Source organism: Leucoraja erinacea, unplaced genomic scaffold (genome assembly GCF_028641065.1).
Source record: "Leucoraja erinacea ecotype New England unplaced genomic scaffold, Leri_hhj_1 Leri_1600S, whole genome shotgun sequence".
Lineage (NCBI taxonomy): Eukaryota > Metazoa > Chordata > Chondrichthyes > Rajiformes > Rajidae > Leucoraja > Leucoraja erinaceus.
Window position 1 is genome coordinate 1 of NW_026575892.1, and position 26,606 is coordinate 26,606.

At 44.3% G+C, this 26,606-nt stretch overlaps 1 protein-coding gene across 1 annotated transcript; it reads right to left on the reverse strand.

Annotated features, from left to right (window-relative positions):
• Positions 1-2,538: 2,538 nt before the first annotated feature.
• LOC129716015 (complement C4-B-like) lies at positions 2,539-23,439 on the reverse strand. The gene is made up of 7 exons (XM_055665889.1): positions 23,292-23,439; positions 18,423-18,491; positions 12,664-12,858; positions 9,189-9,303; positions 7,730-7,800; positions 5,136-5,275; positions 2,539-2,787 (listed from the first exon to the last, which is right to left on the reverse strand). Exons 1-7 carry the CDS (start codon positions 23,404-23,406, stop codon positions 2,554-2,556), a joined length of 939 nt encoding a protein of 312 aa, XP_055521864.1. The 5' UTR covers positions 23,407-23,439; the 3' UTR covers positions 2,539-2,553.
• Between the last annotated feature and the right edge of the window lie 3,167 nt (positions 23,440-26,606).

Genomic DNA, 26,606 nt, shown 5'->3' on the forward strand with positions numbered 1-26,606 from the left:
TATTGGAGCCGACCAGGGAGGCAATTCTGGATTTAGTGTTATGTAATGAACTGGATTTGATAAAGGAAGTTGAGGTTAATGAGCCATTAGGAGGCAGTGACCATAATATGGTCAGGTTTAATCTACAATTGGAGAGGGAGAAGAGTAGATCGGAGGTGTCAGTGTTACAGTTGAATAAAGGGGACTATGGGGCAATGAGGGAGGAACTGGCCAAAGTTGACTGGAAGGATACACTAGCAGGGATGACATTGGAACAACAATGGCAGGTATTTCTGGGAATAACACAGAAGGTGTAGGATCAGTTCATTCCAAAGAGGAAGAAAAATTCCAAGGGGAGTAAGGGGCGTCCGTGGCTGACATCAGGGATGGTATAAAAATAAACGAGAAGAAGTACAACGTAGCAAAGATGAGCGGGAACCAAGAGAATTGGGTAATCTTTAAAGAGCAACAGAAGATAACTAAAAATATAATACGGGGAGAAAAGATGAGGTATGAAGGTAAGCTAGCCAAGAATATAAAGGAGGATAGTAAAATGTTCTTTAGGTATGTGAAGAGGAAAAAATTAGTTAAGACCAAAGTTGGACCCTTGAAGACCGAAAAAGGTGAATTTATTATGGGGAGCAAGGAAATGGCAGATGAGTTGAACAGGTACTTTGGATCCGTCTTCACTAAGGAGGACACAACAATCTTCCTGATGTACTAGTGGCCAGAGGATCTGGGGTGACGGAGGAACTGAAGGAAATCCACATTAGGCAAGAAATGTGTTGGATAGACTGATGGGACTGAAGGCTGATAAATCCCCAGGGCCCGATGGTCTGCAGCCCAGGGTACTTAAGGAAGTGGCTCTAGAAATAGTGGATGCATTGGTGATAATTTTCCAATGTTCCATAGATTTAGGGTCAGTTCCTTTAGGAGATTGAGAGGGGATCTTATAGAAACCTACAAAATTCTTAAGGGGTTGGACAGGCTAGATGCAGGAAGATTGTTCCCGATGTTAGGGAAGTCCAGGACAAGGGGTCACAGCTTAAGGATAAGGGGGAAATCCTTTAAAACCGAGATGAGAAGAACTTTTTTCACACAGAGAGTGGTGAATCTCTGGAACTCTCTGCCACAGAGGGTAGTTGAGGCCACAGTTCATTGGCTATATTTAAGAGGGGGTTAGATGTGGCCCTTGTGGCTAAGGGGATCAGAGGGTCTGGAGAGAAGGCAGATATGGGATACTGAGTTGGATGATCAGCCATGATCATATTGAATGGCGGTGCAGGCTCGAAGGGCCGAATGGCCTACTCCTGCACCTAATTTCTATGTTTCTATGTTTCCTGTGGAGGGTAGCTAATGTTATCCTACTTTTTAAGAAAGGTGGGAGAGAAAAAACAGGGAATTATAGAGGAGTTAGCCTGACATCGGTGGTGGGGAAGATGCTGGAGTCAATTAGAAAAGATGAAATAGCGGCACATTTGGATAGCAGTAACAGGATCGGTCCGAGTCAGCGTGGCTTTACGAAGGGGAAATCATGCTTGATCTAGTCATCTGGAATTATTTGAGGTTGTAACTAGGAAAATGGACCTCCCCACCATCGAAGGGATCTATCGCAGTCGCTGCCTCAAAAAGGCAGCCAACATCATCAAGGACCCACACCATCCTGGCCACACACTCATCTCACCATTGCCATCGGGAAGAAGGTACAGGAGCCTGAAATCTGTAACATCCAGGTTCAGGAACAGCTACTTCCCCACAGCCATCAGGCTGTTAAACACATGACAGCAAATAAGCTCTGAACTACAACAGTATTATTATTATTGCACTAGATCTGTTTATTTATTGGGTAGGTGTGCATGTGTATAAACACTGAACTTTGCTTCTCCCATTATATATTATGTTTACATATTCTGTTGGGCTGCAGCAAGCACGAATTTCATTGTCCTATCTGGGACATATGACAATAAAACTCTCTTGACTAGTGTGTGTAGGATAGAAACATAGAAACATAGAAATTAGGTGCAGGAGTAGGCCATTCGGCCCTTCGAGCCTGCACCGCCATTCAATATGATCATGGCTGATCATCCAACTCAGTATCCCGTACCTGCCTTCTCTCCATACCCCCTGATCCCCTTAGCCACAAGGGCCACATCTAACTCCCTCTTAAATGTAGCCAATGAACTGTGGCCTCAACTACCCTCTGTGGCAGAGAGTTCCAGAGATTCACCACTCTCTGTGTGAAAAAAGTTCTTCTCATCTCGGTTTTAAAGGATTTCCCCCTTATCCTTAAGCTGTGACCCCTTGTCCTGGACTTCCCTAACATCGGGAACAATCTTCCTGCATCTAGCCTGTCCAAACCCCTTAAGAATTTCAATGACTGGTGTACCATGACACCCAGGTCTCGCTGCATCTCCCCCTTTCCCAATCGGCCACCGTTTAGATAATAGTCTGCTTTCCCGTTTTTGCCACCAATATGGATAGTGTTGGTGTGCGGGGGTCGCTGGTCGGCGCGCACTCGGAGGGGCCGAAGGGCCTGTTCCCGTGCTGTATCTCTAAACTCAAACCTTATGAGCCTTATGTCAGACTCTCTCCACTCACCACCACTTTGAGTTGTTTCCTGACTGCATCGACAACGTTGTATTCAAAGGCATTAGCGACCACTGAGATTGGAATGTTACCGATGGCTAAAGGAACGATGGAGAAGTAGATGGAATATGCCGAGTTTTTTGTGACAGTCACAGTTCTTGCATTCAGTTGCCCAGTGGCAGGGCTGCAGAGATTATCCACCGTATTCATATACACCTTCACCTGCAAGGCAAACGTGTACAGTTGATATCGTAACATTGAATTCTCTCACTTCATGTAGCCTCGGCATTCCCTCTCTCTCCATCCCTCCCCCACCCAAGTTGCACCAGCTTCTCGTTCTCACCCACCAAACAGCTAACAATGGCCTGTTTCATAGAAACATAGAAACATAGAAATTAGGTGCAGGAGTAGGCCATTCGGCCCTTCGAGCCTGCACCATTCGCCATTCAATATGATCATGGCTGATCATCCAACTCAGTATCCTGTACCTGCCTTCTCTCCATACCCCCTGATCCCCTTAGCCACAAGGGCCACATCTAACTCCCTCTTAAATATAGCCAATGAACTGGCCTCAACTACCCTCTGTGGCAGAGAGTTCCAGAGATTCACCACTCTCTGTGTGAAAAAAGTTCTTCTCATCTCGGTTTTAAAGGATTTCCCCTTATCCTTAAGCTGTGACCCCTTGTCCTGGACTTCCCTAACATCGGGAACAATCTTCCTGCATCTAGCCTGTCCAACCCCTTAAGAATTTTGTAAGTTTCTATAAGATCCCCTATCAATCTTCTAAATTCTAGAGAGTATAAACCAAGTCTATCCAGTCTTTCTTCATAAGACAGTCCTGACATCCCAGGAATCAGTCTGGTGAACCGTCTCTGCACTCCCTCTATGGCAATAATGTCCTTCCTCAGATTTGGAGACCAAAACTGTACGCAATTTATCATCGTTATCATCGTTACTTTTTTGCACATCTTTCATTCATTGAACGGAGCGGGTGACGTTTCGGGTCGAGACCCATCTTCAGACAGGATAGGGATATGGGAAACGAGAGATATAGACAGTGCTGTGGTGGCTAAAGAAATCCCTCCTCATCTCCTTCCCAAAGGAATGTCCATTCATTCTGGTCCTAGACTCTCCCACTAGTGGAAACATCCTCTTCACATCCACTCTATCCAAGACTTTCACTATTCGGTAACGTTTCAATATGGTGCCCCATCATCCTTCTAAACTCCAGCGAGTACAGGCCCAGTGCCAACAAACGCTCATCATAGGTTAACCCACTCATTCCTGGGATCATTCTTGTAAACCTCCTCTGGGCCCTCTCCAGAGCCAGCACATCCTTCCTCAGATATAGGAATTTATTATCTATTATTTATTATCTAAATGGTGGCCGATTGGGAAAGGGGGAGATGCAGCGAGACCTGGGTGTCATGGTACACCAGTCATTGAAGGTAGGCATGCAGGTGCAGCAGGCAGTAAAGAAAGCGAATGGTATGTTAGCTTTCATTGCAAAAGGATTTGAGTATAGGAGCAGGGAGGTTCTACTGCAGTTGTACAGGGTCTTGGTGAGACCACACCTGGAGTATTGCGTACAGTTTTGGTCTCCAAATCTGAGGAAGGACATTATTGCCATAGAGGGAGTGCAGAGACGGTTCACCAGACTGATTCCTGGGATGTCAGGACTGTCTTATGAAGAAAGACTGGATAGACTTGGTTTATACTCTCTAGAATTTAGGAGATTGAGAGGGGATCTTATAGAAACTTACAAAATCCTTAAGGGGTTGGACAAGCTAGATGCAGGAAGATTGTTCCCGATGTTGGGGAAGTCCAGGACAAGGGGTCACAGCTTAAGGATAAGGGGTAAATCCTTTAAAACCGAGATGAGAAGAACTTTTTTCACAGAGAGTGGTGAATCTCTGGAACTCTCTGCCACAGAGGGTAGTTGAGGCCACAGTTCATTGGCTATAATTAAGAGGGAGTTAGATGTGGCCCTTGTGGCTAAGGGGATCAGGGGGTATGGAGAGAAGGCAGGTACGGGATACTGAGTTGGATGATCAGCCATGATCATATTGAATGGCGGTGCAGGCTCAAAGGGCCGAATGGCCTACTCCTGCACCTAATTTCTATGTTTCTATGTTTCTATACGGGGCCCAAAATTGCTCACAATATTCCAAATGCAGCCTGACCAGCGCCTTATAGAGCCTCAGCGTTACATCCCTGTTAATATACTCCAGCCCTCTCTGTATGAATGCTAGCATGCGCTTGCTATCTTTACTATCGATTCAACTTGCAGATTAACCTTTTGGGAATCCTGCACCAGCACTCCCAAGTCCCTTTGCACCTCCCATTTCTGGATTCCCTCCCTCAGTCTGAAGAAGGGCCTCGACCCATTCCTTCTCTCCAGAGATGCTGCCTTTTCCAGCTGAGTTACTCCAGCATTTTATGTCTATCTGCGATTTAAACCGGCATCTGCAGTTCCTTCCAACACGTTATTTTTATGTAACTAATTTCTCTTAAGAACATGAATATTGTGTTGCAGTAGAACTGCCTGTGATGCAAGGATTCTCCCTTACCTGAAGATCAATGGGCGTATAATTATATAACACAACCCTCACTTCTAATTGTTCATTTCTCTTAACGGAGTAGGGCAATCGTAAAGATATGAACATCGGTTTGAAAACTTTCAATGTCTTGGGCTCCGCAATGCAAAAACCTTTAATGTAAGAAAAATAAACATGAAAATGCTAACTTCACATAACCCTGGCATCCATATAACCATATAACCATATAACAATTACAGCACGGAAACAGGCCATCTCGGCCCTACAAGTCCGTGCCGAACAAATTTTTTTTCCCCTTAGTCCCACCTGCCTGCACTCATACCATAACCCTCCATTCCCTTTTCATCCATATGCCTATCCAATTTATTTTTAAATGATACCAATGAACCTGCCTCCACCACTTCCACTGGGAGCTCATTCCACACCGCTACCACTCTCTGCGTAAAGAAGTTCCCCCTCATATTACCCCTAAACTTCTGTCCCTTAATTCTGAAGTCATGTCCTCTTGTTTGAATCTTCCCTATTCTCAAAGGGAAAAGCTTGTCCACACCAACTCTGTCTATCCCTCTCATCATTTTAAAGACCTCTATCAGGTCCCCCCTTAACCTTCTGCGCTCCAGAGAATAAAGACCTAACTTATTCAACCTATCTCTGTAACTTAGTTGTTGAAACCCAGGCAACATTCTAGTAAATCTCCTCTGTACTCTCTCTATTTTGTTGACATCCTTCCTATAATTGGGCGACCAAAAATTGTACACCATACTCCAGATTTGGTCTCACCAATGCCTTGTACAAATTTAACATTACATCCCAGCTTCTGAATACTCAATGCTCTGATTTATAAAGGCTAGCATACCAAAAGCTTTCTTTACCACCCTATCTATATGAGATTCCACCTTCAAGGAACTATGCACGGTTATACCCAGATCCCTCTGTTCAACTGTATTCTTCAATTCCCTACCATTTACCATGTACGTCCTATTTTGATTTGTCCTGCCAAATTTTGAGAAGCTGCCTATCCCACTGACTTACTCCAGCATTTTGTATCTATCTTCGTAAACAATGTCCTGTTTCCTTTACCATTGTCACTTTTTTGCATATCCATCATTCATTTCTTCTGATTCTTTATATATTTGGAAAAATGGGCTGAAAGATGGCAGATGGAGTTTAATGTTGATAAATGTGAGGTGCTACACCTTGGCAGGACAAATCAAAATAGGACGTACATGGTAAATGGTAGGGAATTGAAGAATACAGTTGAACAGAGGGATCTGGGTATAACCGTGCATAGTATAAACATTGCTGTAACAACTACATGGTGAAACCAAAATGGATTTGATTATAATCTGACAATGTACACTTTAACCACATGTGATTTTTTTCTATTATAAAATTTCAAATTGTGGAGTACAGTGGCAAATAAATAAATGATGAGTCTTTGTCCCAAATATTATGGAGGTCACTGTAGTTTATTGTCAGATGTACCAAGGTACCATGAAAAGCACATTTAGTTTGGTTTAGTTTAGAGATACAGCGCGGAAACAGGCCCTTCGGCCCACCGAGTCCGTGCCGACCAGCGATCCCTGCTCACTAACACTATCCTACACACACCAGGGGCAATTTACACTTATACCAAACCAATTAACCTTCAAGCCTGTACGTCTTTGGAGCGTGGGAGGAAACCGAAGATCTCTGAGTAAACCCATGCAGTTCACGGGGAGAACATACAAACTCTGTTCAGACAGAGTCTCCAAATCTGAGGAAGGATATTATTGCCATAGAGGGAGTGCAGAGAAGGTTCACCAGACTGATTCCTGGGATGCCAGGACGGTCTTATGAAGAAAGACTGGATAGACTTGGTTTATACTCTCTAGAATTTAGAAGATTGAGAGGGGATCTTATAGAAAATTACAAAATTCTTAAGGGGTTGGACAGGCTAGATGCAGGAAGATTATTCCCAATGTTGGGGAAGTCCAGGACAAGGGGTCACAGCTTAAGGATAAGGGGAAAATCCTTTAAAACCAAGATGAGAAGAACTTTTTTCACACAGAGAGTGGTGAATCTCTGGAACTCTCTGCCACAGAGGGTAGTTGAGGCCACAGTTCATTGGCTATATTTAAGAGGGAGTTAGATGTGGCCCTTGTGGCTAAGGGGATCAGGGGGTATGGAGAGAAGGCAGGTACGGGATACTGAGTTGGATGATCAGCCATGATCATATTGAATGGCGGTGCAGGCTCGAAGGGCTGAATGGCCTCTACTCCTGCACCTAATTTCTATGTTTCTATGTTTCTATGACAGCACCTGTAGTTGGGATCGAACCCGGGTTTCTGGCGCTGCAAACGCTGTAAGGCAGCAACTCTACCGCTGCGCCACCGAATTGGTTCTGTAAAATTTAAATTGTCCCTAGTGTGTAGGATAGAGATAGTGTACGGGCTGATCGATGGACCAGGTCAATTGTCCCTCTGCAAATTGTCCCCCATTGCGCAGGGACTGGATGAGAAAGTAGGACAATATAGAACATAGTGTGTGATCAATGGTCGGCAAGGGCCTGCTTCCATGCTATATCTTTCAATTGAGTTCATAATCGCAAATCAAACGATTTTCACCTTTATTCTTAAACATGCCAACAGCTTGAATTTCCCAAGTAGTTATGGAACTAGGAATGATAACTTCCACCCTGGGAACACAAAAAAATACATAAATCACCATTAAATATCAGGAATTATATACATGTGAAGTCAATACATTTTCAATGGATGAGTCACACTTCATTGACGAGATGTGCAGTGAAATGGATAGAGTGGAATGCTGGAGAGGAACAACAAAACCACATTCATAGAAACATAGAAACATAGAAATTAGGTAATACACAGGAGTAAAACATTCGGCCCTTCGAGCCTCAGGTACATTTCCAAATAATAGAAGGAAAAACGTTCATAGAGATCATGGCGTTTACATCCGAATTGTATCCCGTACCTGCTCTTCTCAACCTACCCCTCATCCCCTTGGCCACAAGGGCGTTTGCATCTAACTCCCAGTTGGAACAGTAGTTGCAGGGGGGAAGAGGCTCTCATGATTTTGTTTGCTCTGGAGTTGAGCACCTCCTGAGTATAGTTCCTGCTCTGGGTGAGTGAAGTTCCCATAGTGCGTTCGGCCAAACGCACTACTCTCTGCAGAGCCTTCTTGGCCTTGGCAGAGCAATTCCCTAACCAGATGGTAATGTTTCCGGCAAGAGCCTTTCCAACCCCGCTGCGAGAAGCACTGTAGGATTCTCGGAGATCCCTCTCAATCTCCTCAATTGCCTGAGGTGGTAAAGGCGCAATTCTATTACAGTCCAGTTTTCAGGCGTGTGATGTCCATGTCATCCTCAGGATGTGGACTCCCAGATCTCTGCACTCCCTCTATGGCAATAATGATTCCCAGATTTGGAGACAAAAGTGTACGCACTAATCCAGGTGTGGTCTCACCAAGACCCTTTACAACTGAGGAGGGACTTCATTGAAACTTAATGAGGCCTGGATAGAGTGGATGTGGAGAGGATGTTTCCACATTCCTTTAGGAAGGAGATGAGGAGGAATTTCTTTAGCCAGAGGATAGTGAATCTGTGGAATTCTTTGCCTCAGAAGGCCGTGGAGGCTAATGGATGTTTTTAATAATAATATAATAATAATAATAATAATCTTATTATATAGCACATTTTTAGTCAACTTGCATTGACCCCAAAGTGCTTCACATAATTACATTACATTTACACACAGGCAAAGGTGGGTGAAGTGTCTTGCCCCAAGGACACAACGACAGTATGCACTCCAAGCGGGATTCGAACCGGCTACCTTCCGGTCACCAGCCGAACACTTAGCCCATTGCGCCATCTGTCATCCCACAGGCAGAGATAGATAGATTCTTGATTAGTACAGGTGTCAGGTGCTATGGGAAGAAGGCAGGAAACTAGGGTTGGGAAGGAGAGATGGATCAGACTTGATTGAATGGTGGAAAAGCCTTGATGGGCCGAATGGCCTAATTCTGCTCCGATCACCATTGACCTTATGAGTTTAAGACCCCTACCTGTTTTGCCCTTTCACCAGGTCTGGGCATGTTTTCCAAAGTGTGCTGTGTGGGAAATCACTGCGCATTTGAACTTGCATCTCATCGAAGTAATTGCCATCAGTACTCCCTGCCGCTGAAGACAAGATTTCACCGTTGAGTTTTAATTCACACCCTCGTTTCATTCTATTAATCTCAAATTAATCTCAACAAGTCAGGATGGAACCTGGGTCTCTACCGCTGTGCCACCATGCCACCAAGCCCTGTCCCACTTAGGTGATTTTTTTTGGCAACTACAGGCGATGAAAAACAAAAGTGTTATTCGTGTTCACGCCATGAAGGCCACACCTTTCCCAGTGGGAGGGGAGGGATTATAAAACCCAGAAGTGTGGGTGTAGCTCAGTCTCTGCATGATGGGGGAGGGAGAGGTCATGAGTTTCTGAGCTGTGAATCAACTGAAACCACTGAATGTCTACTGAACTGTGAGTGTGGTGTTTTGTGTGGTTTTTATGGTGGTTTCACCCTGCTTGAAATAATATGAAACTGCATTTGAATGTGAAGTGTGGTGCCTCACCCAGTCTCTGCAAATGGTATGAAACAGAGGGTATTTCTGAATTTGAGTGGCCTTGAACACCTACTCAACTGTGAGTGGTTAATGTGGTTTGAAACTACATTGAATTTGGTGGCCTGCCTGCACCCTCCTTGAAGTGGGTAGGAAAAAGGCACTGCCTGCAAATGGTTGAATATTTGGGTGGAAGTGCACCTTGCCTGCAAATGGTTGGCAAACTGGGTTTGGGTGGAAGTGAAAAGGCACGGCCTGCAAATGGTTGTTTGGGGGGTTTATGTATCTAAGTGAAAAGCACTGCTATCTATCTTCTTGGCGGGTTTGGGTCTATCTATCTATCTATCTATAAATCTATCTATCTATCTATCTATCTATCTATCTATCTATCTATCTATCTATCTATCTATCTATCTATCTATCTATCTAATCTATTATCACAATCTCTGCTCATCAGGTCACAGGATATCTCATCCCTAAAAGTCCATATGTTTAACAAATCTCTTCCTGTCAATCACGCCACGAAGGCCACACCTTTCCCGGTGGGACATTATCCAAAACCCGAGAATTTTTTTCAGTCCTGCATATGGGGGACCGACTGTCTGAGCTGTGAATCAACCTCCACTGAATGTCTACTGAACTGTGAGTGTGGTGTTTTGTGTGGTTTTTATGGTGGTTTCACCCTGCTTGAAATAATATGAAACTGCATTTGAATGTGGTGTCCGACACCACTGCACTGGAAGCTCATTCCACTACCGCTACCACTCTCTGAGTAAAGAAGTTCCCCCTCATATGGCCCCTAAACTTCTGTCCCTTAATTCTGAAGTCATGTCCTCCCTGTTTGAATCTTCCCTATTCTCAAAGGGAATTATCTATCTATCTATCTATCTATCTATCTATCTATCTATCTATCTATCTATCTATCTATCTATCTATCTATCTATCTATCTATCTATCTATCTATCTATCTATCTATCTATCTATCTATCTATAAGTCTGTCTGTGGCTGCCGTCCGGCTGCCAGCTGCCTTTCTTCCTTTTGATTCGCTGCTCCTTCCTGTCAGCTTCCAACACACTTCAAAACAAAGTTGCAAGACAGGAACACTGAACTTTTCACTGCTGCAGCAGGCAGGGGAGGTGCAATTGAGGGAGGCAGGGGAGTGCTGGAAACTTACATTTGGCAACGGCTTCAGTTCCATTGGAGGAGACGGGTGCATGGTGGAATATTGGGTTGGGGGAAATCACACCATTGGGGGAGCAGACCCAACGGGTCTGCACTTGGTCTAGTATATATATAAAAGTCTGTGGCTGCCGCCTGCCGTCCGGCTGCCAGCTGCCTTTCTTCCTTTTGATTCGCTGCTCCTTCCTGTCAGCTTCCAACACACTTCGAAACAAAGTTGCAAGACAGGAACACTCTGAACTTTTCACTGCACTTGAATTTGGTGGTCTTTGCACCCTGCTTGAAATGGAATTTCAAGGAATAGCCGTGAGGCAACTGCCAGCCCACCAGCCGTGAGTGAGCTGCCAGCACATCAGGCTTGAGGGAATGAGCTGCCACCCCAAGAATCCATTTGGCCCACAATGCCCATACTAGTCCTCTGGAGACCAGTAGTTCCTGCAGCCAACAACACCCATACTAGCGCTCCAGAAAGCCTCCCCCCCCCCACTGGCCACCAATATTGGAATTGGTGGAGAGGTGGAATATTGTGTCGGGGGACCAGCCCTCGTGTGTAAACATGGGACCCAACGGGTCCCACAGTCTAGTTTCCCTCTAAACCTGTCCTTTCCATGTACATATCCAAGTGTCTTTTAAATGGTTTTGCTGTAGAACCTGCCACAACCAACACCTCTGGCAGCTCGTTCCATACACACACCCTCTGTGTGAAAACCATGCCCTAGCTACAATTTCCTAGCTACCCAAGTCCCACCTGCTTGAGCTTGGTCCATATCCCTCCAAACCTGTCCTATAGAAACATAGAAACATAGAAATTAGGTGCAGGAGTAGGCCATTCGGCCCTTCGAGCCTGCACCATTCGCCATTCAATATGATCATGGCTGATCATCCAACTCAGTATCCCGTACCTGCCTTCTCTCCATACCCCCTGATCCCCATAGCCACAAGGGCCACATCTAACTCCCTCTTAAATATAGCCAATGAACTGTGGCCTCAACTACCCTCTGTGGCAGAGAGTTCCAGAGATTCACCACTATCTGTGTGAAAAAAGTTCTTCTCATCTCGGTTTTAAAGGATTTCCCCCTTATCCTTAAGCTGTGACACCTTGTCCTGGACTTCCCTAACATCGGGAACAATCTTCCTGCCTGTCCAACCCCTTAAGAATTTTGTAAGTTTCTATAAGATCCCCTCTCAATCTCCTATCCATTAAGATCTAACCAAGTTTCCAAAATTTTTCATAAGACAGTCACAGCCCCTCCTCTGGCAGCTTCTTCCACTACCTCTATCCATACCATACCATGTTTGGAGAAAAACTGTACGGTTTCTTACAACTGCAGTTTTTTCCCCTTCTATAAGAACCTATCTCATATCCATGTAACACTTATTATTTCTTAAATGTTGGGATAATCACATGCCTCAACTACCTCCTCTGGCAGCTTGTTCCATACACCATACATCACACCATACACATGTGTGAAAAAGTCACCCCTCAGATTCCTATTAAATCTTTTCCCCTTCACCTTGAACCTGTGTCCTCTGGTCCTCGATTCCCCTACTCTGGGCAAGAGACTCTACCCAATCTATTCCTCTCATGATTTTATACACCTCTATAAGATCTCCCCTCATCCTCCTGCGCTCCATGGAATAGAGACCCAGCCGACAACCTGTATCTCAAAACAAAAAAGGTGTCTTTGAAATGGTGTTTTTGTCCCTGCCTCAACTACCCCCTCAGGCAGCTGGTTCCATACGCCCACACTTACATCTCCCCACATTATCCGCCGCATAGGTCTGGTTCCTTCTCAGCTCCACCGCGTAAAGGCAGCAGTCGAAGAAGATCTTCCGACACTTGTCATCCAGCACCTTCTTGGCCCGATCCTTACACGGTTTCCTCATTGGGTTCAAGCTGATGCCGTCCTTACAACAACCTATCATCGTTTTATCCTTGTACTGGCCCACTAAGATACAAAAAACAGTTCACTTGCACCAGGAAGAAGGATACGAGGTTATAGACTGAAGAAGGATATAAAGGCTGAATCAGCAAATCTAATATCATACTTATATAATATTATATTGAATATAGAAATACCTACAACAGATAATATTAGAAGAGATTGGGAACAAGAATTAGCTATAAAAATTTCAAAAGAGAGCTGGGATAAACACTTACTATATGTAGTAATATGAGACCACACCTGGAGTATTGCGTGCAGTTTTGGTCTCCAAATCTGAGGAAGGACATTATTGCCATAGAGGGAGTGCAGAGAAGGTTCACCAGACTGATTCCTGGGATGTCAGGACTGTCTTATGAAAAAGACTGGATAGACTTGGTTTATACTCTCTAGAATTTAGGAGATTGAGAGGGGATCTTATAGAAACTTACAAAATTCTTAAGGGGTTGGACAGGCTAGATGCAGGAAGAATGTTCCCGATGTTAGAGAAGTCCAGGACAAGGGGTCACAGCTTAAGGATAAGGGGGAGATCCTTTAAAACCGAGATGAGAAGAACTTTTTTCACACAGAGAGTGGTGAATCTCTGGAACTCTCTGCCACAGAGGGTAGTTGAGGCCACAGTTCATTGGATATATTTAAGAGGGAGTTAGATGTGGCCCTTGTGGCTAAGGGGATCAGGGGTTATGGAGAGAAGGCAGGTACGGGATACTGAGTTGGATGATCAGCCATGATCATATTGAATGGCGGTGCAGGCTCGAAGGGCCGAATGGCCTACTCCTGCACCTAATTTCTATGTTTCTATGTGCATAAATGCTCGATCAACGTACGACATACTCTAATCCAATATAAAACATTACACAGACTATATTATTCAAAAACTAAAATGAATAAACTCTTCCCCAAAGTCTCACCCATTTGTGATAAATGTCAGTCACAAGAAGCTAACATAGCGCACTCTTTTGTTTTCTGTCTAAAAATTCAAAAATTCTGGAACGAAATATTTGAAATCTTCACAAAATTATTTAAAACAAAACCACTACCCAGAGTAGAATGGATCATTTTTGGAATATCGGAAGGTAACCCTGAATTAAATGTGTTTCAAAAGAACTTACTTAATTATGGGCTAATAATCGGAAAAAAGCTTATACTTAAATTTTGGAAAAATGCTCCAATACCAACAACAAAAATGTGGATTTCAAACATGTTCGAAACATTACACTTGGAAGAGATGAGACTCCTCCTAGCAGGTAAAGCAGATCACTTCCAAAAGACGTGGTCTGCATTTATGGAACTATTACAAGCATAAAGGTGCAATAATAAGTTAAAATATAAAGGCTACCAGGACCTGGTAATGGGGGGTATAAAATAAATTTTTAATAAAAACACGGTTGGTATATCCTTTTTTGCGGAGTTTTGTGTTACAATAGAGCGACTGATTTTCCTTTTTTCCTTTTTTCCTTTCTTTCTAGGGTCTTAATTATTTTCTTTGCTTCCTTCTCTAATTCCTTCCCTAAGGGGTTCTCTTCTCCCAACACTTTCCTGCACCTTCACGATTCTTGCTTACTTTTCTTACTTCTTTTATTTCTTTCTCTTTTAAAGCTCAAAAAATGAAGTGGTACAACATAATGTAATAAGATATATGCGATGTATTAATGTGATCTACTGTACTGCTAATAAAAATAAAATTAAAAAAAAAAAAAAAAAGGATACGAGGGGAGGGATTTCTTTAGTCTGTGACATCGCGGGTTGGCGTGAGAACAACCTTCATGCCAGGGGCCACATCTATCCCCCGCCCCCGTCCCACCCTGGATGGCAGGCATCAAATCACGTGTTCACAGAAGGTAGACAAAAATGCTAGAGAAACTCAGTGTGCAAAGTATTTTGGGCGGGAAAAGCCTGCGGAATCAGCCATGTTTGCCAGACGTTTCTGAGTTTGTGTATTGCAGAAATAAGTTGCTTATAGCTTAAATAAAGTTAAGTTTGGTATGCTAGCCTTTATAAATCAGAGCATGGAGTATAGAAGCTGGGATGTAATGTTAAAATTGTACAAGGCATTGGTGAGACCAAATCTGGAGTATGGTGTACAATTTTGGTCGCCCAATTATAGGAAGGATGTCAACAAAATAGAGAGAGTACAGAGGAGATTTACTAGAATGTTGCCTGGGTTTCAACAACTAAGTTACAGAGAAAGGTTGAATAAGTTAGGTCTTTATTCTCTGGAGCGCAGAAGGTTAAGGGGGGACCTGATAGAGGTCTTTAAAATGATGAGAGGGATAGACAGAGTTGATGTGGACAAGCTTTTCCCTTTGAGAATAGGGAAGATTCAAACAAGAGGACATGACTTCAGAATTAAGGGACAGAGGTTTAGGGGTAATATGAGGGGGAACTTCTTTACTCAGAGAGTGGTAGCGGTGTGGAATGAGCTTCCAGTGGAAGTGGTGGAGGCAGGTTCATTGGTATCATTTAAAAATAAATTGGATAGGCATATGGATGAGAAGGGAATGGAGGGTTATGGTATGAGTGCAGGCAGGTGGGACTAAGGGGGAAAAAAAGTTGTTCGGCACGGACTTGTAGGGCCGAGATGGCCTGTTTCCGTGCTGTAATTGTTATATGGTTAAGTTAATTACGAGTAGTGAAAGTTTCATTTATCTCACAACAGTAAGTTTCAGTGAGGTTCCCCCTATCTTCATTCATTTTTTTATAGCATCTATTGAAGCCACTGTCACTTTAGACCTTGCATGTCTCACCTGCTGAGTTTTTCCAGCATTTTTGTCTGCCTTCGATTTTTCCAGCATCTGCAGTTCTTTCTTAAACATGTTCACGGAAGGTGCGTGGTCGTGGTGGGGCCACATTTAGAGTATTGTGTTCAGTTCTGGGCACCATGTTATAGGAAAGATATTGTCAAGCTTGAAAGGGTTCAGAGAAGATTTACGAGGATGTTGCCAGGACTAGAGGGTGTGAGCTACAGGGGGAGGTTGAGCAGGCTGGGTCTCTATTCCTTGGAGCGCAGGAGGATGAGGGGTGATCTTACAGAGATCAGACAAAATCATGAGAGGAATAGATCGGGTAGACACACAGAGTCTCTTGCCCAGAGTAGGGGAATCGAGGACCAGAGGACATAAGTTCAAGGTGAAGGGGAAAAGGTTTAATAGGAACCTGAGGGGCAACTTTTTCACACAAAGTAGGTATGTTACAAAACCTACCTGAATCGTGTCTGAGAATCTGCCCCACCCCGTGTGCGTGATTTTGGCGCTGTTTAGAGGGGGCGGGTTTAAAAAACGCGATTTTTACTAGGCTGTTGCAATCGAAAATGTTCAGCCTAGTAAATCATTAACGAAAAATCGCTGAAAGACCCCATCGCAAAAGGTATTATTAGTTTTTATGGCCTTGTATAATAGTTATAGTAGTTTAAAAATCACTCTCTAAACCCGCAACCTCTCGCAGCCCCAGGGTTTTATAAAGCAAACAATTAAAGGTATGTACCTTATTTTTACATTAAAAGGGGCTTCTTAAGAACCCTGTATATAAAGTTTACTATAGCGAGTAGTTCATTTTGGGCTCTTTATATCCCGCAGTATTTTTCTGGGCATTTGAGGGCACAAATCCAGCGCAATGTGAACGTTCTAAACCAGCGCGTTCACAGGAACCCACTAGAAAGCCGATTTAAAATTGACTTTAATTTACAGCAATTGAACACTAAATTCCTTCCATTTGGCCTATAAATTGATGTAAATGAGATTTTAAAATCATGTTTTATTGTGAATTATTTATGAATATTATTTGGACACTTGGGCTATTTAAAAACGTTAATCATTTATTAAGAAATGGATATATGTTTAGATCTAGTAATTGAAGTTTGAAATTTGCTACACTTGGGTAACTAACTAATTATATGCTTTAATTTCAGGTCATCCAAGTTAGATTATTTTATAGACTTTGTTTTCAGAATGGTTCAATCTACGATAACTGAAAATTTCATTCAGTTCTCTTAATTTTTAAGAAGGTTATGGGCTTTTGACTGTCCTCGATAACAGCTTTTTTGTTATGTCCATAGAAAATCAATAGGGAACAAGATGCTAATTTCCGAGTATGAAAATGGCCATAACTTTTTAAATACTTGAGATATGAAAGTGAATTAGGTGTCAAATTAAACTTATTGTTATGCTTTATCTGATGGGATAAATTACAGACTTGATTTTTTAAATCTCAAAATGTTGTAACATTGCTACACAAAGGGCGGTGGTTTTACAATTTTACCAAGCCAATTAAGCTACGACGTTTGCGACTTTGGAGTGTGGGAGGAAACAAGATCTCAGAAAAAAAACCCACGCAGGTCAGGGGAGAACGTGCAAACTCCACACAGACAGTTCCTGTAGTCAGGATCGACCCAGGGTCTCCAGCGCTGTGAGGCAGCAACTCTACCGCTGAGGCACCGTGTTGAGTTAAACTCCATTCATCTGCCCACACGTGATCCACATCCCCCTTGCTTTTATTTCATAGAAACATAGAAAATAGGTGCAGGAGGAGGCCATTCGGCCCTTCGAGCCAGCACCGCCATTCATTGTGATCATCCCCAATCAATAACCCGTGCCTGCCTTCTCCCCATACCCTTTGACTACACTAGCCCCTAGAGCTCTATCCATATAACCATATAACCATATAACAATTACAGCACGGAAACAGGCCATCTCGGCCCTACAAGTCCGTGCCGAACAATTTTTTTTCCTCTTAGTCCCACCTGCCTGCACTCATACCATAACCCTCCATTCCCTTCTCATCCATATGCCTATCCAATTTATTTTTAAATGATACCAACGAACCTGCCTCCACCACTTCCACTGGAAGCTCATTCCACACCGCTACCACTCTCTGAGTAAAGAAGTTCCCCCTCATATTACCCCTAAACTTCTGTCCCTTAATTCTGAAGTCATGTCCTCTTGTTTGAATCTTCCCTATTCTCAAAGGGAAAAGCTTGTCCACATCAACTCTGTCTATCCCTCTCATCATTTTAAAGACCTCTATCAAGTCCCCCCTTAACCTTCTGCGCTCCAGAGAATAAAGACCTAACTTATTCAACCTATCTCTGTAACTTAGTTGTTGAAACCCAGGCAACATTCTAGTAAATCTCCTCTGTACTCTCTCTATTTTGTTGACATCCATGGTTGGGGCCGCATTTAGAGTATTAGAGTATCCAACTCTCTCTTAAATCCATCCAGTGACTTGGCCTCCACTGCCCTCTGTGGCAGGGAATTCCACAAATTCACAACTCTCCGGGTGAAAAAAAATTTTCTCACCTCAGTCTTAAATGGCCTCCCCTTTATTCTAAGACTGTGTGTGGCCCCTGGTTCTGGACTCGCCCAACATTGGGAACATGTTCCTGCGTCTAGCTTGTCCAGTCCTTTTATAATTTTATATGTTTCTATAAGATGCCCCCTCATCCTTCTAAACTCCAGTGAATACAAGCCTAGTCTTTTCAATCTTTCCTCATATGACAGTCCCGTTTCAGATTGCCGAATTTTTAAAAAACTCTCCAAAGAAGCAAATGAACGAGATTGTAAGCTGTGTCTTACGTTTTCCCATGTACTGCCGTTGGAGGTCGAGTGATCTTTTCATCCGGCCTTGTGTTTTGCAGGACAAACCTGTCAGGGGGCAACAAACAGTGAGTTAGAGCGGGCGGCACGGTGAACAGCGGTAGAGTTGCCGCCTTACAGCGCCAGAGACGTTCTAGGAGCAGAATTAGGCCATTCGGCTCATCAAGGAGTGAAAGTAAGCGAGTTCAATAACCATATAACCATATAACAATTACAGCACGGAAACAGGCCATCTCGGCCCTACAAGTCCATGCCGAACAATTTTTTTTCCCCCTTAGTCCCACCTGCCTGCACTCATACCATAACCCTCCATTCCCTTCTCATCCATATGCCTATCCAATTTATTTTTAAATGATACCAATGAACCTGCCTCCACCACTTCCACTGGAAGCTCATTCCACACCGCTACCACTCTCTGAGTAAAGAAGTTCCCCCTCATATTACCCCTAAACTTCTGTCCCTTAATTCTGAAGTCATGTCCTCTTGTTTGAATCTTCCCTATTCTCAAAGGGAAAAGCTTGTCCACATCAACTCTGTCTATCCCTCTCATCATTTTAAAGACCTCTATCAGGTCCCCCCTTAACCTTCTGCGCTCCAGAGAATAAAGACCTAACTTATTCAACCTATCTCTGTAACTTAGTTGTTGAAACCCAGGCAACATTCTAGTAAATCTCCTCTGTACTCTCTCTATTTTGTTGACATCCTTCCTATAATTGGGCGACCAAAATTGTACACCATACTCCAGATTTGGTCTCACCAATGCCTTGTACCATTTTAACATTACATCCCAGCTTCTATACTCAAACATTTGCCAGCATTTATTTCGAGAGGGCATGTCTACACAAACTGTGGTGTAACGCTGAGGCTCTACAAGGCGCTGGTCAGGCCACGTTTGGAATACTGCGAGCAATTTTGGGCCCCATATCTGAGGAAGGATGTGCTGGCTCTGGAGCCATTATGCCCCTTGTCCCTTATGACATTATGTAGAATTAGTAGCAGATTTAGGCAATTCGGCCCATCAAGTCTACTCTGCCTCTCAACCATAGAAACATAGAAACATAGAAACATAGAAATTAGGTGCAGGAGTAGGCCATTCGGCCCTTCGAGCCTGCACCATTCGCCATTCAATATGATCATGGCTGATCATCCAACTCAGTATCCCGTACCTGCCTTCTCTCCATACCCCCTGATCCCCTTAGCCACAAGGCCACATCTAACTCCCTCTTAAATATAGCCAATGAACTGTGGCCTCAACTACCCTCTGTGGCAGAGAGTTCCAGAGATTCACCACTCTCTGTGTGAAAAAAGTTCTTCTCATCTCGGTTTTAAAGGATTTCCCCCTTATCCTTAAGCTGTGACCCCTTGTCCTGGACTTCCCTAACATCGGGAACAATCTTCCTGCATCTAGCCTGTCCAACCCCTTAAGAATTTTGTAAGTTTCTATAAGATCCCCTCTCAATCTCCTAAATTCTAGAGAGTATAAACCAAGTCTATCCAGTCTTTCTTCATAAGACAGTCCTGACATCCCAGGAATCAGTCTGGTGAACCGTCTCTGCACTCCCTCTATGGCAATAATGTCCTTCCTCAGATTTGGAGACCAAAACTGTACGCAATACTCCAGGTGTGGTCTCACCAAGACCCTGTATAACCGCAGTAGAACTTCCCTGCTCCTATACTCAAATCCTTTTGCAATGAAAGCTAACATACCATTCGCTTTCTTTACTGCCTGCTGCACCTGCATGCCTACCTTCAATGACTGGTGTACCATGACACCCAGGTCTCGCTGAATCTCCCCCTTTCCCAATCGGCCACCATTTAGATAATAGTCTGCTTTCCCGTTTTTGCCACCAAAATGGATAACCTCACATTTATCCACATTATACTGCATCTGCCAAACATTTGCCCACTCACCCAGCCTATCCAAGTCACCTTGCAGTCTCCTAGCATCCTCCTCACAGCTAACACTGCCCCCCAGCTTAGTGTCATCCGCAAACTTGGAGATATTGCCTTCAATTCCCTCATCCCATGATCTATCTCTCCTTCTTAACCCCATTCTCCTGCCTTCTCCCCATAACCCCAGCCACCCGCACCAATCAAGAATCTATCTATCTCTGCCTCAAAATATCCACTGGCTTGACTTCCATGGCCTTCTGTGGCAATGATTCACCACCCTCTGACTAAAGAAATTCCTCCTCATCTCCTTCCAAAAGGAATGTTCTTTAATTGTGAGGCTGTGCCCTCTGGTCCTAGACTCTCCCACTAGTGGAAACATCCTCTCCACATCCACTCTATCCAAGCCTTTCACTATTCGGTAAGTGAAGTGGGCGCATGTGCGCATGTGCGGAGCTCTTCTAGAGTGTGCGCATGCGCAGGACATTCCCGGAGTGTGCGCATGTGCAAAGTATTTCGGGCGGGAAACATCAGCCATGTTTGCCAGACGTTTCTGAGTTTGTGTATTGCAGAAATAAGTTGCTTAAAGCTTAAATAAAGTTAAGTTCATTACGAGTAGTGAAAGTTTTTCATTTATCTCACAACAGTAAGTTTCAGTGAGGTTCCCCCTATATTCATTCATTTTTTTATAGCATCTATTGAAGCCACTGTCACTTTAGACTGAGGCCCAGTGCAAATTTGAGGAACAGCATCTCATATTTCGTTTTGGGCAGTTTGCACCACAGCGGTATGAACATTGACTTCTCTAACTTCAAGTAACCATATAACCATATAACCATATAACAATTACAGCACGGAAACAGGCCATCTCGGCCCTACAAGTCCATGCCGAACAAATTTTTTTTTCCCTTAGTCCCACCTGCCTGCACTCATACCATAACCCTCCATTCCCTTCTCATCCATATGCCTATCCAATTTATTTTTAAATGATACCAATGAACCTGCCTCCACCACTTTCCACTGGAAGCTCATTCCACACCGCTACCACTCTCTGAGTAAAGAAGTTCCCCCTCATATTACCCCTAAACTTCTGTCCCTTAATTCTGAAGTCATGTCCTCTCGTTTGAATCTTCCCTATTCTCAAAGGGAAAAGCTTGTCCACATCAACTCTGTCTATCCCTCTCATCATTTTAAAGACCTCTATCAGGTCCCCCCTTAACCTTCTGTGCTCCAGAGAATAAAGACCTAACTTATTCAACCTTTCTCTGTAACTTAGTTGTTGAAACCCAGGCAACATTCTAGTAAATCTCCTCTGTACTCTCTCTATTTTGTTGACATCCTTCCTATAATTGGGCGACCAAAATTGTACACCATACTCCAGATTTGGTCTCATCAATGCCTTGTACGATTTTAACATTACATCCCAGCTTCTATACTCAATGCTCTGATTTATAAAGGCTAGCATACCAAAAGCTTTCTTTAACACCCTATCTATATGAGATTCCACCTTCAAGGAACTATGCACGGTTATACCCAGATCCCTCTGTTCAACTGTATTCTTCAATTCCCTACCATTTACCATGTACGTCCTATTTTGATTTGTCCTGCCAAGGTGTAGCACCTCACATTTATCAGCATTAAACTCCATATGCCATCTTTCAGCCCATTTTTCCAAATGGCCTAGTAAATTCCAAAAGTAGCCCTTGTTTTCCCTCCCTCTCCATCCCCTCCCCCACCAAAGTCGTTGTACTGGTTGTAAAGTCGTCTTGTTGAGTCTCATTGTCTGTAACTCATTTTCACCTAGCCCACAGCTATGGGGGAGGGGATGGAGAGAGAAGGGAAGCAAGGGTTACTTGAAATTAGAGAAATCAATATTCATACCACGGGGTAACTCGGATACATAAAAGGACACAGAGTGCTGGAGTAACTCAGCGGGTCAGGCAGCATCTGTGGAGAACATGGATAGGTGACGTTTCACAGAGTGCTGGAGTAACTCAGCGGGTCAGGCAGCATCTGTGGAGAACATGGATAGGTGACGTTTTACAGAGTGCTGGAGTAACTCAGCAGGTCAGGCAGCATCTGTGGAGAACATGGATAGGTGACGTTTTACAGAGTGCTGGAGTAACTCAGCGGGTCAGGCAGCATCTGTGGAGAACATGGATAGGTGACGTTTTACAGAGTGCTGGAGTAACTCAGTGGGTCAGGCAGCATCTGTGGAGAACATGGATAGGTGACGTTTCACAGAGTGCTGGAGTAACTCAGCGGGTCAGGCAGCATCTGTGGAGAACATGGATAGGTGACGTTTCACAGAGTGCTGGAGTAAATCAGCGGGTCAGGCAGCATCTGTGGAGAACATGGATAGGTGACGTTTCACAGAGTGCTGGAGTAACTCAGCGGGTCAGGCAGCATCTGTGGAGAACATGGATAGGTGATGTTTCACAGAGTGCTGGAGTAACTCAGCGGGTCAGGCAGCATCTGTGGAGAACATGGATAGGTGACGTTTCACAGAGTGCTGGAGTAACTCAGCGGGTCAGGCAGCATCGCTGGAGAACATGGATAGGTGACGTTTCACAGAGTGCTGGAGTAACTCAGCGGGTCAGGCAGCATCTGTGGAGAACATGGATAGGTGACGTTTCACAGAGTGCTGGAGTAACTCAGCGGGTCAGGCAGCATCTCTGGGAACATGGATAGGAGACGTTTCTGTTCGGGACCCTTCTTCAGGCTGATAGTTTGTCGGGGAAGAAGATAGCTAGAAATGGTGCATATCTTTCATTGATTTGTTCTGTATCTCTCCACATCACCGTCTATATCTGTGGTTTCGCACTGCCCTGACTTTCAGCCTGAAGAAGGGTCGAGTCCCGAAACATCACCCATTCCCTTCTCTCCAGAGATGCTGCCTGTCCCGCTGAGTTACTCCAGCTGCTTGCGTCTATCTTCTCTTCCACAAGTTCCGCTCACCTTCGCGAATCTTTGAGGCATCGGTGTTGGAAATAAAAGCCAGCCCGGCATCCATGAACACATGCACATTGTCCATTCCTCCACCAAAACTGCAGCCAAGATCGTAGGAGTTCATTCGTTCGAATAACTACAACCAAACACATTATACAGACACATTGGTCAGGCCACACGTGAAATTAGTTTAACTCTAATTAACTCTAATTTAACTTTAACTGAGTATAGGAGCAGGGAGGTTCTACTGCAGTTGTACAGGGTCTTGGTGAGACCACACCTGGAGTATTGCGTACAGTTTTGGTCTCCAAATCTGAGGAAGGACATTATTGCCATAGAGGGAGTGCAGAGACGGTTCACCAGACTGATTCCTGGGATGTCAGGACTGTCTTATGAAGAAAGACTGGATAGACTTGGTTTATACTCTCTAGAATTTAGAAGATTGAGAGGGGATCTTATAGAAACTTACAAAATTCTTAAGGGGTTGGACAGGCTAGATGCAGGAAGATTGTTCCCGATGTTAGGGAAGTCCAGGACAAGGGGTCACAGCTTAAGGATAAGGGGGAAATCCTTTAAAACCGAGATGAGAAGAACTTTTTTCACACAGAGAGTGGTGAATCTCTGGAACTCTCTGCCACAGAGGGTAGTTGAGGCCAGTTCATTGGCTATATTTAAGAGGGAGTTAGATGTGGCCCTTGTGGCTAAGGGGATCAGGGGGTATGGAGAGAAGGCAGGTACGGGATACTGAGTTGGATGATCAGCCATGATCATATTGAATGGCGGTGCAGGCTCGAAGGGCCGAATGGCCTACTCCTGCACCTAATTTCTATGTTTCTATGTTTCTATGTTAACTCTACACCCTGTTTGGCACAAATATTCTGGCCGAAGGTCCTGTTCCTGTGCAATACTGTTTAGTTTAGTTCACTTTGCAGATACAGCGCAAAAACAGGCCCTTCGAACCACCGGGTCCATGCCATCCAGCGATCCCCGCACACTAACACTATCCTATACACACTATTTGCACGTCTTTGGAATGTGGGAGGAAACCAAAGATCTCGGAGAAAACCCACACAGGTCACAGGGAGAACATACAAACTCCGTACAGACAGCGCCCGTAGTCAGGATCAAACCCGGGTCTCTGCCGCTGCAAGGGCTGTAAGGCGGCAACTCTACCGCTGCACCTCAGTGGCCGCCCTGTTCTATGTTCCAGAACAAACAGAGAACGTGGAAAAGTATAGCACAGCAACAGGCCCTTCGGCCCTCAATGTCTTGCCGAACATGATGCCAAAACAGTTCCCGATGTTGGGAGAGTTCAGATCCAGAGGGCCACACAGTTCAAGAATAAGGGGTAAGCCATTTAGAACTGAGATGAGCAAAAACGTTTTCACCCAGGGAGTTGTGAATCTGTAGAATTCTCCGCCTCAGAGGGCGGTGGAGGCCGGTTCTCTGGATACTTTCAAGAGAGGTAGATACTCTTAAAGATAGCGGAGTCAGGGGATATGGGGAGATGGCAGGAACGGGGTACTGATTGTGGATGATCAGCAATGATCATGGTGAATGGCGGTGCTGGCTCGAAGGGCCGAATGGCCGACTCCTGCACCTATTGTCTATTGTCTATTGACGTTTGCCTGCACTTGATCCATTTCCCTGCATATCCATCAGAATGCCTGTTAAACGCCACTATCGTATCTGCCTACACCACCCCCCTGGAAGCGCGTTCCAGGCACGCACCACCACCACCACCCGTGTTTAAAAAACTTGGCCCGCTCATCCCCATGTCCATCCTGCCAGGGCTTGAGGACCTGAACTATAGGGAATATAGGGAAAATTGGATTAGTAAGTATGCAGATGATACCAAGATATGCGGTGTTGTGGATAATAAAGAGGATTTCCAAAGTCTACAGAGTGATTTAGGCCATTTGGAAAAATGGGCTGAAAGATGGCAGATGGAGTTTAATGCTGATAAATGTGAGGTGCTACACCTTGGCAGGACAAATCAAAATAGGACGTACATGGTAAATGGTAGGGAATTGAAGAAAACAGTTGAACAGAGGGATCTGGGTATAACCGTGCATAGTTCCTTGAAGGTGGAATCTCATATAGATAGGGTGGTAAAGAAAGCTTTTGATATGCTAGCCTTTATAAATCAGAGCATTGAGTATAGAAGCTGGGATGTAATGTTAAAATTGTACAAGGCATTGGTGAGACCAAATCTGGAGTATGGTGTACAATTTTGGTCGCCCAATTATAGGAAGGATGTCAACAAAATAGAGAGAGTACAGAGGAGATTTACTAGAATGTTGCCTGGGTTTCAACAACTAAGTTACAGAGATAGGTTGAAAAAGTTAGGTCTTTATTCTCTGGAGCGCAGAAGGTTAAGGTGGGACTTGATAGAGGTCTTTAAAATGATGAGAGGGATAGACAGAGTTGATGTGGACAAGCTTTTCCCTTTGAGAATAGGGAAGATTCAAACAAGAGGACATGACTTCAGAATTAAGGGACAGAAGTTTAGGGGTAATATGAGGGGGAACTTCTTTACTCAGAGAGTGGTAGCGGTGTGGAATGAGCTTCCAGTGGAAGTGGTGGAGGCAGGTTCATTGGTATCATTTAAAAATAAATTGGATAGGCATATGGATGAGAAGGGAATGCAGGGTTATGGTATGAGTGCAGGCAGGTGGGACTAAGGGAAAAAAAGTTGTTCGGCACTGACTTGTAGGGCCGAGATGGCCTGTTTCCGTGCTGTAATTGTTATACGGTTATATGGTTGTTATATGGTGTATGGAATGAGCTGCCGGAGGAGGTAGTTGATGCTGGGACTACAATAACATTTAAAATACACTTGAGCAGATTGATGGACCGGAATGTTGAGAGGGATATGGGCGAAACGCGCGCCGTAGAAAGCATTTTATCGGGATGCATCACAGCACGGTTTGGGAACAGCTCCGTCCAACACTGCAAGAAATTGCATCGAATTGTGGACGCAGCCCAGACCATCGCGCAAACTAACCTCCCTTCGATCGACTCCATCTACACTTCACGCTGCCTCGGCAAGGCCAGCAGCATCATCAAGGACCAGTCGCACCCCGGCCACTCCCTCTTCTCACCTCTCCCATCAAGAAGTGTGCAAACGCACATCTCCAGATTCAAAGGCAGTTTCTTCCCAGCTGTGATCAGGCAACGGAACCATCCGACCAGAACCAGAGAGCACTCCTGAACTACTAGCTACCTAATTGGAGACCCTCGGACTATCTTTGATCGGACTTTGCCATGCACTAAACGTTATTCCCTTTATCATGAACCTGTACATAGGTATGGTACAAAACC

Excerpts from the sequence above, each read along its gene's own strand:
- LOC129716015 (XM_055665889.1), bottom strand. The coding sequence starts at position 23,406 with ATGAACTCCTACGATCTTGGCTGCAGTTTTGGTGGAGGAATGGACAAT. Across the intron at positions 9,304-12,663 it reads GGCGGATAATGTGGGGAGAT|CGGCAGGGAGTACTGATGGC; the intron begins GTAAGTGTGGGC and ends TCTTGTCTTCAG. Across the intron at positions 5,276-7,729 it reads TGGCATGTTTAAGAATAAAG|GTTTTTGCATTGCGGAGCCC; the intron begins GTGAAAATCGTT and ends CTTACATTAAAG.